Source organism: Panulirus ornatus, chromosome 13 (genome assembly GCF_036320965.1).
Source record: "Panulirus ornatus isolate Po-2019 chromosome 13, ASM3632096v1, whole genome shotgun sequence".
Classification (NCBI taxonomy): Eukaryota; Metazoa; Arthropoda; class Malacostraca; order Decapoda; family Palinuridae; genus Panulirus; species Panulirus ornatus.
Window position 1 is genome coordinate 43,182,739 of NC_092236.1, and position 18,005 is coordinate 43,200,743.

General features: G+C 42.5%; 1 protein-coding gene across 2 annotated transcripts in view; it reads right to left on the bottom strand.

The window, feature by feature from the left end:
• The window catches only part of LOC139752821 (uncharacterized), a 227,792-nt gene that overhangs the window by 83,552 nt on the left and 126,235 nt on the right, over positions 1 to 18,005 (bottom strand). For both annotated transcript variants that reach the window (XM_071668765.1, XM_071668764.1), the window contains exons 7-12: positions 17,467 to 17,546; positions 14,568 to 14,661; positions 9,888 to 9,979; positions 8,943 to 9,202; positions 7,703 to 7,787; positions 6,165 to 6,598 (exon numbers count right to left, since the gene is read on the bottom strand). In XM_071668765.1, coding sequence (XP_071524866.1) covers positions 6,165 to 6,598; positions 7,703 to 7,787; positions 8,943 to 9,202; positions 9,888 to 9,979; positions 14,568 to 14,661; positions 17,467 to 17,546 — 1,045 coding nt within the window. The remainder of the gene's footprint in view (positions 1 to 6,164; positions 6,599 to 7,702; positions 7,788 to 8,942; positions 9,203 to 9,887; positions 9,980 to 14,567; positions 14,662 to 17,466; positions 17,547 to 18,005) is intronic.

The window sequence follows — 18,005 nt, forward strand, 5'->3', positions numbered from 1 at the left end:
GTGAGCAACATAAATATAGCATAAGAACAGGACAAGAATCAAATGCCTTGTTTAATATGTTAAAAACATATTGACTGGAGTAACGCCATCTCAGTAATTAACTCTGTTACCAAGAGAAATATCACTGAATCTTCTGTCATTAAATACACAAAGAATTATAATCTTAATATTAGTGATGGTCTATACAAATTAGATAACTTTATTGTTGATAAAATTTGTAAAATGATAAGTTTATGGACGCTTGTTGTATGTTTTGGACAATCACATCTTTACCAAATAGCGTCCTAGCTCCGTCTCTTCGATGTATATCAACTGACTTATATTTCTCTCTTGTCTCTCCCCTGATGATGTGATTATTACACGGAAGTGCACTTGGGAACTTATGTTTCATTTTCCCCGTGGACTCATAGGAATATCTCGATCACGCGCAAAATTGTGATCCTTTCCAATATCTTTTGTATATATATATATATATATATATATATATATATATATATATATATATATATATATATATATATATATATATGCAAATATATATATATATATATATATATATATATATATATATATATATATATATATATATATATATATATATATATATATATATATATGCAAATATATATATATATATATATATATATATATATATATATATATATATATATATATATATATATATATATATATTAGAAAGGGTAGAGAGTGGGGGGATGAAGATGTAAGATTATTAGTGAAAGAGAAGAGAGAGGCATTTGGGCGATTTTTGCAGGGAAATAATGCAAATGAGTGGGAGATGTATAAAAAAAAGAGGCAGGAGGTCAAAAGAAAGGTGCAAGAGGTGAAAAAAGAGTAAATCAGAGTTGGGGTGAGAGAGTATCATTAAATTTTAGGGAAAATAAAAAGATGGTCTGGAAGGAGATAAATAAAGTGCTTAAGACAAGGGAGCAAATGGGAACTTCAGTGAAGGGGCTGATGGGGAGGTGATAACAAGTAGTGGTGATGTGAGAAGGAAATGGAGTGAGTATTTTGAAGGTTTGTTGCATGTGTTTGATGATAGAATGGCAGATATAGGGTGTTTTGGTCGAGGTGGTGTGCAAAGTGAGAGGGTTAGGGAAAATGATTCGGTAAACAGAGAAGAGGTAGTAAAAGCTTTGCGGAAGATGAAAGCCGGCAAGGCAGCGGGTTTAGATGGTATTGCAGTGGAATCTATAAAAAAAAAACGGGGTGACTGTATTGTTGACTGGTTGGTAAGGTTATTTAATGTATGTATGACTCATGGTGAGGAGCCTGAGGATTGGCGGAATGCTTGCATAGTGCCATTGTACAAAGGCAAAGGGGATGAGAGTGAGTGCTCAAATTACAGAGGTATAAGTTTGTTGAGTATTCCTGGTAAATTATATGGGAGGGTATTGATTGAGAGGGTGAAGGCATGTACAGAACATCAGATTGGGGAAGAGCAGTGTGGTTTCAGAAGTGGTAGAGGATGTGTGGATCAGGTGTTTCCTTTGAAGAATGTATGCGAGAAATGCTTAGAAAAGCAAAAGGATTAGTATGTAGCATTTATGGATCTGGAGAAGGCACATGATAGAGTTGATAGAGATCATCTGTGGAAGGTATTAAGAATATATGGTGTGGGAGGCAGGTTGTTAGAAGCAGTGAAAAGTTTTTATCGAGGATGTAAGGCATGTGTATGTGTAGGAAGAGAAGGAAAGTGATTGGTTCTCAGTGAATGTAGGTTTGCGGCAGGGGTGTGTGATGTCTCCATTGTTGTTTAATTTGTTTATGGATGGGATTATTAGGGAGGTGGATGCAAGAGTTTTGGAAAGAGGGGCAAGTATGCAGTCTGTTGTGGATGAGAGAGCTTGGGAAGTGAGTCAGTTGTTGTTCGCTGATGATACAGCGCTGGTGGCTGCTTCATGTGAGAAACTGCAGAAGCTGGTGACTGAGTTTGGTAAGGTGTGTGAAAGAAGAATGTTGAGAGTAATTGTGGATAAGAGCAAGGTTATCATATACAGTAGGGTTGAGGGTCAAGTAAATTGGGAGGTAAGTTTGAATGGAGAAAAACTGGAGGAAGTGAAGTGTTTTAAATATCTGGGAGTGAATTTGGCAGCGGATGGAACCATGGAAGCGAAGTGAATCATAGGGTGGGGGAGAGGGTGAAAATTGTGGAAGCCTTGAAAAATGTGTGGAAGTCGAGAACATTATCTCGGAAAGTAAAAATGGGTATGTTTGAAGGAATAGTGGTTCCAACAATGTTGTATGGTTACGAGGCGTGGGCTATGGATAGAGTTGCGCGGAGAAGGGTGGATGTGCTGGAAATGAGATGTTTGAGGACAATATGTGGTGTGAGGTGGTTTGATCGAGTAAGTAATGTAAGGGTAAGAGAGATGTGTGGTAATAAAAAGAGCGTGGTTGAGAGAGCAGAAGAGGGTGTTTTGAAATGGTTTGGTCACATGGAGAGAATGAGTGAGGATAGATTGACCAAAAGGATATATGTGTCGGAGGTGGAGGGAATGAGGAGAAGTGGGAGACCAAATTGGAGGTGGAAAGATGGAGTGAAAAAGATTTTGAGTGGTCGGGGCCTGAAGATGCAGGAGGGTGAAAGGCGTGCAAGGAATAGAGTGAATTGGAACGATGTGGTATACCGGGGTCGACGTGCTGTCAATGGATTGAACCAGGGCATGTGAAGCGCCTGGGGTAAACCATAGAAAGTTCTGTGGGGCCTAGATGTAGAAAGGGAGCTGTGGTTTCGGTGCATTATTACATGACAGCTAGAGACTGAGTGTGAACGAATGTGGCCTTTGTTGTCTTTTCCCTGTCTGCCTTTATTAATTCCCATCGCCACCCCGCCACACATGGAATAAAAACCCCCTCCCACTCATGTGTGCGAGGTAGCGCTAGGAAAAGACAATAAAGGCCACATTCGTTCACACACAGTCTCTAGTTGACATGTATAATGCACCCAAACCACAGCTTCCTTTCCACATCCAGGCCCCACAGGACTTTCCATGGTTTACCCAAGACGCTTCACATGCCCTGGTTCAATCCATTGACTGCACGTGGACCCCGGTATACCACATCGTTCCAATTCACTCTATTCCTTGCACACCTTTCACCCTCCTGCATGTTTAGGCCCCGATCACTCAAAATCTTTTTCACTCCATCTTTCCACCTCCAATTTGGTCTCCCACTTCTCCTCGTTCCCTCCACCTCTGACACATATATCCTTTTGGTCAATCTATCCTCACTCATTCTCTCCATGTGACCAAATCATTTCAAAACACCCTCTTCTGCTCTCTCAACCACAGTCTTTTTATTACCACACATCTCTCTTACCCTTACATTACTTACTCGATCAAACCACCTCACACCACATACTGTCCTCAAACATCTCATTTCCAGCACATCCACCCTCCTGCGCACAATTCTATCAATAGCCCATGCCTCGCAACCATATAACATTGTTGGAACCACTATTCCTTCAAACATATCCATTTTTGCTTTCTTAGATAATGTTCTCGACTTCCACACATTCTTCAACGCTTCCAGAACTTTCGCCCCCTCCCCCACCCTATGATTTACTTTCGCTTCCATGGTTCCATCCGCTGCCAGATGCACTCCCAGATATCTAAAACACTTCACTTCCTCCAGTTTTTCTCCATCAAACTTACCTCCCAATTGACTTGTCCCTCAACCCTACTGTACCTAATAACCTTGCTCTTATTCACATTTACTCTCAGCTTCCTTCTTCCACACACTTTACCAAACTCAGTCACCATCTTCTGCAGATTCTCACACGAATCCGCCAACAGCGCTGTATCATCAGCGAGCAAGCTCTCTCATCCCAAGTTCTCTCATCCACAACAGACTGCATACTTGCCTCTCTTTCCAAAACTCTTGCATTCACCTCCCTAACAACCCCATCCATAAACAAATTAAACAACCATGGAGACATCACACACCCCTGCCGCAAACCAACATTCATTGAGAACCAATCACTTTCCTCTCTTCCTACATCCTCGATAGAAACTTTTCACTGCTTCTAACAACTTGCCTCCCACACCATATATTCCTAATACCTTTCACAAAGCATCTCTATCAACTCTATCATATGCCTTCTCCAGATCCATAAATGCTACATACAAATCCATTTGCTTTCCTAAGTATTTCTCACATACATTCTTTAAAGCAAACACCTGATCCACACATCCTCTACCACTTCTGAAACCACACTGCTCTTCCCTAATCTGACGCTCTGTACATGCCTTCACCCTCTCAATCAATACCCTCCCATAGAATTTACCAGGAATACTCAACAAACTTATACGTCTGTAATATGAGCACTCACTTTTATCCCCTTTGCCTTTGTACAATGGCACTATGCAAGCATTCCGCCAATCCTCAGGCACCTCACCATGAGTCATACATTCATTAAATAACCTCACCAACCAGTGAACAATACTGTCACCCCCTTTTTTAATAGATTCCACCGCAATACCATTCAAACCCGTTGCCTTGCCGGCTTTCATCTTCCGTAAAGGTTTTACTACCTCTTCTCTCTTTACTAAATCATTCTCCGTAACCCTCTCACTTTGCACACCACTTCCACCAAAACACCCTATATACGCCACTCTATCATCAAACACATTCAACAAACCTTCAAAATACTCTCTCCATCTCCTTCTCACATCACCACTACTTGTTACCACCTCCCATTAGCCTTCTTACTGAAGTTCCCATTTGTTCCCTTGTCTTACGCACTTTATTTACCTCTTTCGAGAACATCTTTTTATTCTTCCTAAAATCTAATGATACTCTCTCACCCCAGCTCTTATTTGCCCTCTTTTTCGCCTCTTGCACCTTTCTCTTGACCTCCTGCCTCTTTCTTTTATACATTTCCCAATCATTTGTATTCTTTCCCTGTAAAAATCGTCCAAATGCCTCTCTCTTCTCTGTCACTAATAATCTTACTTCTTCATCCCACCACTCACTATCCTTTCTAATCTGTCCACTTCCCACGCTTCTCATGTAACAAGCATCTTTTGCGCAAGCCATCACTGCTTCCCTAAATACATTCCATTCCTCGCTCACTCCCCTTACGTCCTTTGTTCTCACCTTTTTCCATTCTGTACTCAGTCTCTCCTGGTACTTCCTCACTCAAGTCTCCTTCCCAAGCTCACATACTCTCACCACTCTCTTCACCCCAACATTCTTTTGCGCAAGCCATCACTGCTTCCCTAAATACATTCCATTCCTCGCTCACTCCCCTTACGTCCTTTGTTCTCACCTTTTTCCATTCTGTACTCAGTCTCTCCTGGTACTTCCTCACTCAAGTCTCCTTCCCAAGCTCACATACTCTCACCACTCTCTTCACCCCAACATTCTCTCTTCTTTTCTGAAAACCTCTACAAATCTTCACCTTCGCCTCCACAAGATAATGATCAGACATCCCTCCAGTTGCACTTCTCAGCACTTTAACATCCAAAAGTCTTTCTTTCGTGCGCCTATCAATTAACACGTAATCCAATAACGCTCTCTAGCCATCTCTCCTACTTACATACGTATACTTATGTATATCTCTCTTTTTCAACCAGGTATTTCCAATCACCAGTCCTTTCTTCTCACATAAATCTACAAGCTCTTCACCATTTCCATTTACAATACTGAACACCCCATGTACACCAATCATTTCCTTAACTGTCACATTACTCACCTTTGCATTCAAATCACCCATCACTATAACCCGTTCACGTGCATCAAAACTACTAACACACTCACTCAGCTGCTCCCTAAACGCTTGCCTCTCATGATCTTTCTTCTCATGCCCAGGTGGATATGCACCAATAATCACCCATTTCTCTCCATCCACTTTTAGTTTTACCAATACCAATCTACAGTTTACTTTCTTCCATTCTATCACATACTACCACCACTCCTGTTTTAGGAGTAGTGCTACTCTTTCCCTTGCTCTTGTCCTTTCGCTAACCCCTAACTTTACTATCAAGACATTCCCAAAACACTCTTTCCCTTTACCCTTGTAAATTTCTTATTCAAAGATAACATTTTCTCTAACAGCTTGAATCTTCTTAGGGTATGCCCCTGAACTTAAACCAACACTATGATTCTTTTCTTCAATATTCCTCGAGAGAATTACTCACATCATTTTGCTTTCTGAAGAGGACGCCGCAGGAGGAGGGAGGAGCCCCACCGCTGGACGAGCCACATGTACTCGCGGGCGGACTGGCAGGGGTGTGCCCGGGGAAGGGGGAGATACTGCCGGTGATGGAGGAAACACTGCTGCCGCGGGATGAAAGAGAACGACTGTTGACGATATTCATAATGTTGGATGGCGTAACCCTCGATGGAGTGTTCCTGCTGGAGGCTGTGCCCTTGGGGGAAGGCGTGAGAGACGAGCTACTGGGCCACACATTAAGCTTCTTAGAGGATTTCTCGAGTCGAGGCGAGGAGGATGAGCAAAGGTTGAGGTCGTTCGTGTGGCCTGTGGTGAGTGTTGCAGGCTGGGAAGACACAGGTGGGGTGTCGGAGGAGCACACATGGATCTCTTCCACAAACCTTGACTTCGGGATGTCATCTGCAAGGAATGTATAGTTACACTTAGGTCTCTAAATGATATGAGGGGTTAGTCTTTTATTGGTGTTAAAGCGAAAAATGTAAGAAGCTGCCGGAGGGAGGTTATTAGGATAGCTGAGGGATGGCGGAAGGGAGAACTGAGGACAACTGATATGACAGATGAGGGAGGAGAGATAGCTGCTGAGGAGGTGAGAAGGGTAGCTGACATGAGGGCGATCATAGCTAGGGAGGTGCGAAGGACACCTAAGATCAAGGGGCTCGCAGCTGAAGAAGAGGGAAGGGTAGCTGATAGGAGGATGGCTACTAAGGAGATGAGAATCACACCAGAGAAGAGGCAAGTGGAGTCATGTGATATAAGATGAAAGAGAAGTGGAACAACTATTGAGGTGCAGCTTGGAAATGTGGTGAGGGCAGGAGGGGAAGTGTGACGCACTGCCCCTCAAGGCACAAAGTGAAACCTTCATGCCTTTAGTACGGGATACCAGCCAGTCCCACACGACACCACCTTACAATGGACTAATGCTCGAGGACAGGTGATTCATATAATTTTGATACATCATAATTTGAAATAGTATTTTCAAAATCAACAACACTACAGTGTGCGGAAGGTTGCCTTCACTCTAAGACGTCTACTAGTATTGTTTGACCAAGAATCAAATGCCATTACTGACCAGCCAATACCAGGCTTTGGACCATTGCTTAATCCATGACTGAGCCATTTCTAACTTGCCGTACACTGCTTCTTCGGCCACAAATGACAGAGGCCCGTGTTGACGTGCCTTACACTGCCTTTTTCCCGAGGGGGTCATTGAGTTATAATGCCCAACTACGACAGGCAGCCAGTCATTAATTACATCGGTTGTCTATAATGACCAAACGATGGAAGCGGCTAGACAAGGGGAGTTATACAGCTCTATCAATTAAAAGATGAATCCGCACTGCTATCAAGGGGAAGCCATGTGGATGGGAGATTGCCTGCACCAATAACACAAGGGCCCACCTAGCTTACAGTAGTACACCAACTAAAGAGGAACTCGGCTAAGGAACGAGAGTCACAGTATCTGTGGCGGAGGTCACACTCACCTGCTGAAGCGCACATACTCACCCAGCTGAATGTACGAATCCATCGGGGACCTGTGGATCTGGTCCACCTCCACGTAGATGGGTTGCTCATACATCTCGCTGCTATCCTGCCGGTGAAGCAAGTTGGATGAGTCAAGCTGACGAGAAACACGAGTAATCCATATGAAGAAGTGATCGGCAAGATAAGAATAAGGTCAAAGATAAGATGAAATATACCAGTAGTCACATAAATGTGGTGATTTAGACAAAGGTTAATAAAAAGAAAAGAAAGTATGTTAACAAAAAAAGTAGCGAGAAAACAAGAAAATTATTAGATGAGGCAAGTGGATAGAATGATAGGAATATGGGGAACGAAGCACCTGAAGAGGAAAAGGAGACAGGTTATGAGGGAAGTGAAGTAGGTCTAGAGGGATGTGAGGCAGGCCATTAAGGGAGAAAGAAATGCCATTGAGGAAGCGAGAAAGATATCAGAGAGAGAGAGAGAGAGAGAGAGAGAGAGAGAGAGAGAGAGAGAGAGGAGTCAGTTCATGAGGGAAAGAGGAGGGAGATGGAGAAAAAGCAAAAGTTAGAAGGAACAAGTCTTGTAATCTATGTGTTAAGTGTTGTGGATGAGATTGAGAAACTGTGTTTTTGGGCTAAAAAACAGGTACCAGATCTGTGTGAGCCAGAAGGGAAAGACGGCTATGTGGGCCAAGGGAGTGAAACATGACAGCCACTTTAGTACTGACACTGCGCAGCCGTCACTAACCCTCGAGACAGTAAGAAGAAAGCGAACGGTTCTGGTCTTGTATTTTTGAGAAAAAGTTGAGAGGAAAAAGTAGAAATAGTTGAAGAGGCAGAGGAATAGGGATCTTTGAGTTAAATGAGAAGATTTTGTTGAGAAGAGACTTGTTAGGTATAACGAAGATCAAGTGATATAGGCAAGCAAGATTCGGTGCTGGATCACATCAGGTACTGATACCAACAGATTAAACAAAAAACTTAACGTAAAATTAAACATAATTTGCTTATTTCAAGCACAGTAATAAAACATTTCCGGATGTCCTTAACGAAAATTGTGATTTTAGACTATAGATATATGACGTCAATAAATCCAGATGCTTATGTGCATTCATGTATACGTGTAAAATTGTAAACGTTTTAGACACCTACATGGAAAACGCACGCTCGCACGTAGAGTACGTGTGGGCATAAGCAAATGTTATTCACTGCAGATTTACGGTAAACTATTGTAATCTACACCGGACAATGAGGTCCCTTGCCTGTCGTAGATGACTGTTGACCACTGGCACAGTCAGCTGACGCTTGGGAGGTGGCGGAGCCGAGGTCGGGAGGGGTGGCGGGGGAGGAACCGGGTAGGCAGGGTGGTGGATGGGCACACTGGTGGTGCGGGTGACACTGTCCTCCCTCATCCACGGGATACCTTCAGCAATACCCCCACCGGCGCCAGCTGCTGGAATCACCGGCACCCCCGTCGTCTGTGCGAAGGTTCTCATGCTGGCCAGCATTGCCGTCAGAGCCACTGATCACACCGCCGTGATGGAGAAAACGTACAAGTTATCTACCTTGTTATAAGATGTTTGCGATACCCAGTGTTTATTAATCCTCATAGAGTCCTGAAGGGAAATCTGTACCTTATCTTAAGCAAAATAATGTTTCCCTGGAAGATAAGTCATGCAGTGAGGCACTTGATGCTACCCTGCCAGGGCTGTATTTGCCAGTTACCTCCTGTTATAGAACCACCCATATAACAGCAGTTCATACGATGCCAGTTTAGATTGTCTGGTCATCAACATTTATATATCAATTCTTTAATGACAGGAAACATTCCATCAAGACTACGCACTGAAGAAATGCTCCTTTCCATCTACACAGCTATAATTTTCCAGCTACAAGCTATCATTTCCCTGCAACAAAGCTATCATTTTCATGTTGCAAAGTTACCATTTCTGCTCTGAATGATAATCTTAAATATCTCATTTCCTCACTTTTTCCTTCTTCTCCTTTTGCCCCCGACCCTTCTCATTCATTACCTGCTTATCTTTATCTTTACTGTCGCTGGAGTCACTCCCACCTGTCCCTCTCCCCACACTGCTTACCCTATGACCTGCTCACCCCTGCCCCTTCGGTCCGTGCCATGTCCACCCTATGATTTTATCTTTTGTTAACTCCTGCCCTCGAGCCACCTGTTGCTCCCGTTGGCTCACCTTCATGGCTGCTGGGCCTCTGGGACGCTAGTCGTTCATTCATCAGCTTCCTCTGTTTGCTCCGCCGTCGTACTAGTCTGCGTCGCCTCCAACTGTCAGGTAGGGCATCTTCATAAGCGGGGTATTATGTTGTCATGATCAAGGTCTTCATAGAATACTGTGGTCTAGTTTGCCATCGAGAACCTTTAGTAATTTATTAGGAATCTATGTGAAATGTAGGGTGGTCTTGGCGAGCAACGAGGGTCTTAAACTTTCATAAACTGCAACGCAATTTATGAAAGTTTTCGAGTTAAACTACATGAAGATTTGATGAATTATTGAAATCTTAACAGAATAGAAGGTCTTGATTGTGCCTCTGCCGCCCTGACAAAGTGTGGATGTTGTAAGTAGATGCTGAGGGGAAGTGAAGGAAACATGTTTTTCAAGAGTTTTGGGTTCCAGTTAAGTACAGGGATCTACATAGAGTAAAGGATCTCATTGCAATGAAAAGTTATCAGGAAAGACGAGAAAATAACATATGGAGACAAATGATGAAAGCGTTCGTGCTTTGTTAAGGCTTGCACTCCCATCGGAAAATCTGGGTCATAAGCAAGTAGGGGTACTCACCAAAATGTTGATTAAATTTCTTTTAAAGCATCTCTTTGATAACTGGCAATATTGATACAGACTAATGGACGTTAACAGTGTTAGCCAGCAGAAATGTACGCCAGAATCTTTATATAACCGTCTAATATCTGAGGAAGTGTAAGAGAGCTCTGATGAATCAAATTAATCTATGGGCTGTTCAGGGCTTTTGTAAAGTTTGTTACTTAGAAAAGTGTTTGCAATCTTAATTGTTGGGAACCTTAATAAAGTGTTGGGTGCAAGCGGAAAAATAATGGATGTATTGTAATTTGGAATATCTTGGAAAAGTGTTGTTCTCAAACCTCGTGACGACAAGTACTAAGGATCTTAGTGGAAGTAATGATCAAGTGTTAGAATGGTTATGTCTAATAGCAAAGTACATAAAGAAAAAGTCTTCAAGTATTACTGGAGGGGAACAGTATGTAATGTGAGGTATCAAAGTGTTGAATATTCTTATTAAGGTATTGGGGATATGTTTGAAGTACGCTTGTAAAGTGTTTAGTGAGATTATTTGCAGCCTCGAGACCTCATAGTAGACTAGACTCTCCTGAAGTGCTGGTAGGTCACTCGGGTGTTGGGGTCTATTTGAAATGTAGTATGGAAGTCATGTTCAAGTACTGGAGTTCTGTTACAGTACCATACGGTAAATAGTTTTGGGTCTAAGTTATCTGTATACTTTGAGTAAAGACTGAAAGATACTGATAGTGTTTAAAGTCTTGGTTTCAATTCTTTAAAAAATTTGTAGGTCAAAGTGATGTTTGAGATATCAATTAAACTGTTTCAGTAAATATACACTGGAGATGTTGAACGCCTCACATGATGCGGATCGTAATAAGTTGTTAAAGAATATGTTCAATATATGGCACTTACTGAGCTGTTTGGGATGGATTTTTGCAAGAAGTCTGGTTACTTTTTTTTTTTTTATTAAAAAGAGGTGCCTTACTTTCAAATGTGGTTGATGTATGAGGGTAAGTTCTTATCCAGTAGCTATTAGAAACATATCAAAATGTAAAGCCTTCAACAGAGTGTAGGTAGATGCACGTAGTCTGGGGAACAGATCCATGCACAGCCTTTGATTAAGAATTCTTTTGAGATTCAGGGGGAGGACTCATTAGGTATTATATTGGACCCTTTCTTGTACCCCAGCTAACTCAAGGACTATTCCGTCCCCTACCCTTAAAGCAATGCATTAGGTAGGAGGCTGTTGACAGCAGCCGCCCAGGGAGGTACTAACGTCCCGACTCAGGAGGATTAATGTGGTATCTGGTCGCATCTTACACCCTCCATGTTAGGATTGCTGGTATTACTTTCTGTCTCATCAAAACAGGACTACCTGGCTTGTCTTCTTGCAGACACCATACGGTCATTCAAACCTCACTTACTTTTTTCACATAAGTTCTCTTGTCACCTCCTGTCTGCACCATCGGTTTTGAATATAATCGTGATGGAATTCAACATATCTATTGGCTCCAAGTCCCTGGCATCATAGGTAGCTAAGAATCTCTGAGTTTCCAACCGATTCTACTGCCTGTGAGAGGGAGGGCTCATACAGTAGTGCCCCTCCCACGACCTTTCCCTCTCTGACAGACACTCCTCTTTTATTCACCATATCAACAGTTGTCGTCTTCCGAGTAACCTCTCTTCTGTTGAACACCATCTGTCTAGTATCTCTCCTGACATTTTACCTCTTTCAGAAATATCACCATTTACATACCCAACTATAATCTTCAAACAAGATTTCGGCTCAGAGATGGTGTCTGTGCTTATTCCAACATCAAAACAAATGTTGCATGCCTCGAGAACCTTGAGTCCTCAAACTTTGATGTTACGTGACTAAGTCTGTCTCCCAGCTGCCAGACTTTCCTGTATTTCAACTGTTGCCCCACATTCTCCGTTCTCAATGATCTAGAACAAATTATCTCCCGCGCTACTAATATTTCTGAACGCTGTGTCCACTCTCTTAATATTGTGCCCAGCAGGAATGGAAGCATTTATCTCCTTTTCCTCCAAGACGACACCTTCCAATCAATGGTTCAACCGTTCTTGCTCTGAAGATCTAACTCATCGGGCTTGCAAAAACACTCTTACCTCCAGCTATCGTTTAGCATTTGTCTTGCCCGTAATCATTGCAGGTACGTTATCCGTGAGGCTAAGCGTTCCTTTATCCAGTGGAAATGTGATAAACTCTCTTCGTCATCCACTGATATGATTTTCTGGTCTTTAACTAAGGGCATCGCTAACAACTTCTGCCACCTTACCTTTCTTTCACTTTTCCACTCTGACGGTACTGTAACTGTCTCTTCAGAGAGACAAAGCAACTATCTTTGATTCCCACTTCTCCTCTAACTCTACTTTGGATTACTCTTATATTATTTCACTTCCTGATGTTCCTCTGACTAATCTTATGCTCCCTCTCGTAATTGCTGTTCGGTCTGTTCGAAAAGCACTTCTCTCTCTGGATACAAGCACGGCTTATGGTCCTGATGGTATCCATTCCCATGCACTGAAAGGGTATACCGTTGAACTTGCGCTCGTGCTTACTTGTCCGTTCCGTTTCTGTTTAAAAACTGGAGCGTATCCTCCTTCCTGGGAGCATGTGTTGGTACATCCCATCCCTAACTAAGAAGGGTGACCGTTCTGACCTCTTTAACTATCATCCTATTTCTTTGACACTCAACCACAATACCATTAGACATCTTGAATCTCAGTTTTAACTCTGATCACCAGCATGGCTTCCGTAAGATGAGATCCTCTGGTGATGTTCTTTCCAATCTTACTAATGTCTGGTCATCATTCCTAAAAGATTCTGGGACTCCTATATAGATGCCCTTGACGTATCCAAAGTTTTTGAAACCCACCTCTTTTGGCTTCCCTCCCTCACTTTCTTCCTTCATGTCTAGCTTCCTCTCCAGCTGATCTGTCTCTGTGGTTGTTGACGAATTAGCATCTCCCTCTTTATTCATCAACACTGGTGTCCCTAAAGGTTCTTTCCTGTCCCCTACACTTTCTCTCCTTTTTATCAACGATTTCATTTCTTTCACAAATAACCAAAGGCACTCATATTCTGACGACTCAACACTGCATTTCCCCACATTCTCCAATTCTGCTGCTGCTTCTCTCACTTGATCTGCATCTCGTCTTGACACAACTTCTTCAATAAACTCAGACTTGGATAGGACATCTCAGTGGGTAGACGAAGTCTGGTTAAGTGTGATATCTCCAAGATCTAGGTTCTACCCATCTTTCTATCGAAGCTCACCACAACTTTCCGCTCTCCTTTGATATTTTGTACTGCATCTTGACTCAATGAACATACTTGATATTACTGTAACATCCGCTCTTTCTTGGAAACCCCACGTTACGGAAATGGCTAAGTCTGCCTTTCAGAAACTAGGAGTTCTGTTTAGATGTCGAAATTTCTTTTCTTCTGAACAGTTACTCTGATTATACAAAGGAGTGAGCCGACCTTGTATGGAGTACTGCTCTCACATCTGGGTTGGTTCTAGCCCTGCATGCACACTTGACAGAGTCGAGTTGAAAGTGGTCTGACTTATAAGCTTTCTCAGGGTAACCTCAAAACTTGAGCCGCTTGCCATACGCTGCAATGTTGGATCACTTTCCCTCTTGTTTAGTCGTTAATTTGGTTTTTGCTCCCAGGAGCTGGCTCATAGGTGTGTGAGACTCAAACACCATGAGAGGACTTTTGAAAGTATCCACCTCCGATGATTAACCACGAGTCTGCAACAGATATCTAGGCGATTGAGTAGTTATCTTGTTATGCTCAGTAATTTACACCTTAGATTTGTCGTAAACTATAACCACTTTTTTTTCCTGGACGCTCCAGTCTTAATGTGGAAAGTTTCTAACATGCATCTGTTAATCTATCTGGTGCTGACATATGATTCACTAAGAGGGATTAGTTATTTACAGAGCTCCAACAGTTATAATGAAGAGTTACACTAACACAAGTGAGCTGGGATGGTGGCTCGCACGTTTTCACGATCCACCTGGGTGAAAGAGAGCCCCTCCACCAGCTAAGGGTGCAACACAACTTACATATAGCAGATGAAGACGAGGATCAGCAGCAGCAGGAGCACCCCCAGCACTACAGCCACCACCTCACCTCTCTTCAGACGTGTCGGGTACCACACTGAGGGAAGGGAAACCAAGGGTATTACGAAGTGAGATGAAGCACATTATGGAACTGGAGGTTATGAAGTGAAGAGGGTAGGAAGTCTTGGGTTAAGGGGTACGACGAAGCAAGAAGGGCAAGGGTTATTATGAAGCAAGAACATTAAGGGGCATCATGAAGCAGGAAGGTCAAGGGGCATCATAAAGCAAGAAGCTTAAGGGATATCATGAAGCAAGAAGTTTAAGGGGTTTCATGAAGCAAGAAGGTCGAGAAGATTCATGAAGCAAGAAGGTCGAGAAGATTCATGAAGCAAGAAGGTCGAGGGGTATCATGAAGCAAGAAGGTTAAGAGGTCATGAAGCAAGAAAGTTAAGGGACATCATGAAGCAAGAAGGTCGAGGGGTATCATGAAGCAAGAAGATTAAGGGGTATCATGAAGCAAGAAGATTAAGGGGTATCATGAAGCAAGAAGATTAAGGGGTATCATGAAGCAAGAAGGTTAAGGGGTATCATGAAGCAAAAAGGTTAAGGGGCATCATGAGGCAAGAAGGTCAAGGGGTATCATGAAGAAAGAAGATTAAGGGGTATCATGGAGCAAGAAGGTCAAGAGATATCATGAAGCAAGAAGATTAAGGGGTATCATGAAGCAAGAAGGTTAAGGGGTATCATGAAGCAAAAAGGTTAAGGGGCATCATGAGGCAAGAAGGTCAAGGGATATCATGAAGCAAGAAGATTAAGGGGTATCATGGAGCAAGAAGGTCAAGAGATATCATGAAGCAAGAAGATTAAGGGGTATCATGAAGCAAGAAGATTAAGGGGTATCATGAAGCAAGAAGATTAAGGGGTATCATGAAGCAAGAAGATTAAGGGGTATCATGAAGCAAGAAGGTCAAGGGATATCATGAAGCAAGAAGATTAAGGGGTATCATGGAGCAAGAAGGTCAAGAGATATCATGAAGCAAGAAGATTAAGGGGTATCATAAAGCAAGAAGATTAAGGGGTATCATGAAGCAAGAAGATTAAGGGGTATCATGAAGCAAGAAGATTAAGGGGTATCATGAAGCAAGAAGGTCAAGGGATATCATGAAGCAAGAAGATTAAGGGGTATCATGAAGCAAGAAGGTCAAGGGATATCATGAAGCAAGAAGATTAAGGGGTATCATGAAGCAAGAAGGTCAAGAGATATCATGAAGCAAGAAGATTAAGGGGTATCATGAAGCAAGAAGGTTAAGGGATATCATGAAGCAAGAAGGTTAAGGGATATCATGAAGCAAGAAAGTTAAGGGGGCATCATGAAGCAAGAACGTCGAGGGGTATCATGGAGCAAGAAGGTTAAGGGATATCATGAAGCAAGAAGATTAAGGGGCATCATGAAGCAAGAAGGTTAAGGGATATCATGAAGCAAGAAAGTTAAGGGGGCATCATGAAGCAAGAACGTCGAGGGGTATCATGGAGCAAGAAGGTTAAGGGATATCATGAAGCAAGAAGATTAAGGGGCATCATGAAGCAAGAAGATTAAGGGGTATCATGAAGCAAAAAGGTTAAGGGGCATCATGAGGCAAGAAGGTCAAGGGATATCATGAAGCAAGAAGATTAAGGGGTATCATGAAGCAAGAAGGTCAAGGGATATCATGAAGCAAGAAAGTTAAGGGGGCATCATGAAGCAAGTAGGTTAAGGGGTATCATGAAGCAAGAAGGTCGAGGGGTATCATGGAGTAAGACGGCCAAGGGATATCATGAAGCGAGAAAGTTAAGGGACATCATGAAGAAAGTAGGTTAAGGGGTATCATGAAGCAAGAAAGTCGAAGGTTATCATGAACCAAGAAGGTTAAGGGGCATCATGAAGCAAGAATGTTAAGGGACATCATGAAGCAAGGTCAAGGAATATCATGAAGCAAGAAAGTCAGAGGGTATCATGAAGCAAGAAGGTTCAAGATATAGCATAAAAAAGGCCTAGGGGTATTATGAAGCAAGAAGGTCGAGGGGTATCATGAACCAGGGGGGGGGTTAGGGACATTATGAAGCAAGAATATCCAGGGGAATTATGAAAATGGTCAAGGTTCATGAACCATGGAAAGTCTATTTTCCTTACTTCTGGCTTGAGTTATGGATTATGTAGGTGATCTTAAGATCAAACCTTCCTTACGTCAGAATTTAAGGACGACGTGAAGAGGGTTACACATTATTTATAAGGCACTGAAGTGGTATCGCCATGAGAGATATCGAAATAAAGTTAATGACGTAGTGGCAAATCATAAAGGATGAATTTTAAGAATACTTTTGTTTGTGTGTGTGTGTGTGTGTGTGTGTGTGTGTGTGAGAGAGAGAGAGAGAGAGAGAGAGAGAGAGAGAGAGAGAGAGAGAGAGAGAGAGAGAGAGAGAGAGAGAGAGAGAGAGAGAGAGAGAGAGAGAGAGAGAGAGAGAGAGAGAGAGAGAGAGAGAGAGAGAGAGAGAGAGAGAGAGAGTAGAAGCCTTAGGTCAAACCTGCGTTTTGAAGGAGGGAGAAACTTGACAATGGATGATCCTGTTTCTGTTTCAATCTCTCTAATTGTACTCTTGATATAAGCCCTTGTGTGCACTTCCTTATGATGTCTACTTGACTGTGTCCTTCAAGAGCCTGTGTTTCCGCGAGTACCCTTGAGTGTTCTTACTTATCCGGTTATTAAATGTCTTAAAAGGAACTTCCTGAATTTGTTCCTATATCCCTGAATGTTGTGTTGACCTGGAAATTATGACCCTGAGTGTGTCCCTGAGTGTTATATTCATTAGTAACCTTGATGTCCCTGAATACATTCCTCAATTCATCCTTCAGTGTGTTACTCACCAAAGGCTGAGGCGGTGACGGAGGCCCTGAAGCCTCCACCGCCACTGAATGGTCTTGGATAGAAGACGCCTGAGGTGTATCTGGAAGGAGGAATAAAGAGGATTAAGATGAGACCTGATATCCCAGGAAGGAAGTTTGATTACCCTTAAGAAATAGTTGATGCATTCCTTCGTATATAGAATGATGAACTCCAGAGATTCTTAACGTGTTGGACAACCTATGAAAAAGATCCAAATACCCGAGCGAGAGTTCAGTAACCGCAAGACGACACCTGTTGAAAACTAGGCAAGGGACTTCTAATGTAAATCATAAAGAACACATCTTTCACACCATCCCAAGACCACACTATCACAGTACTCCAACAAACCTCCCAAACTGCCAGCTCAATTAACCACAAACTTCATCAAACCTAATCAACCACGTTAGCAATGTCATCAGATCGCCCCGTCATTTCATCATCGACACCACACCCACTTCACTAAACACAACAAATAAATCCATCGCTACTCCTCATGTCCCACCGAAGCCATTAACAGCAA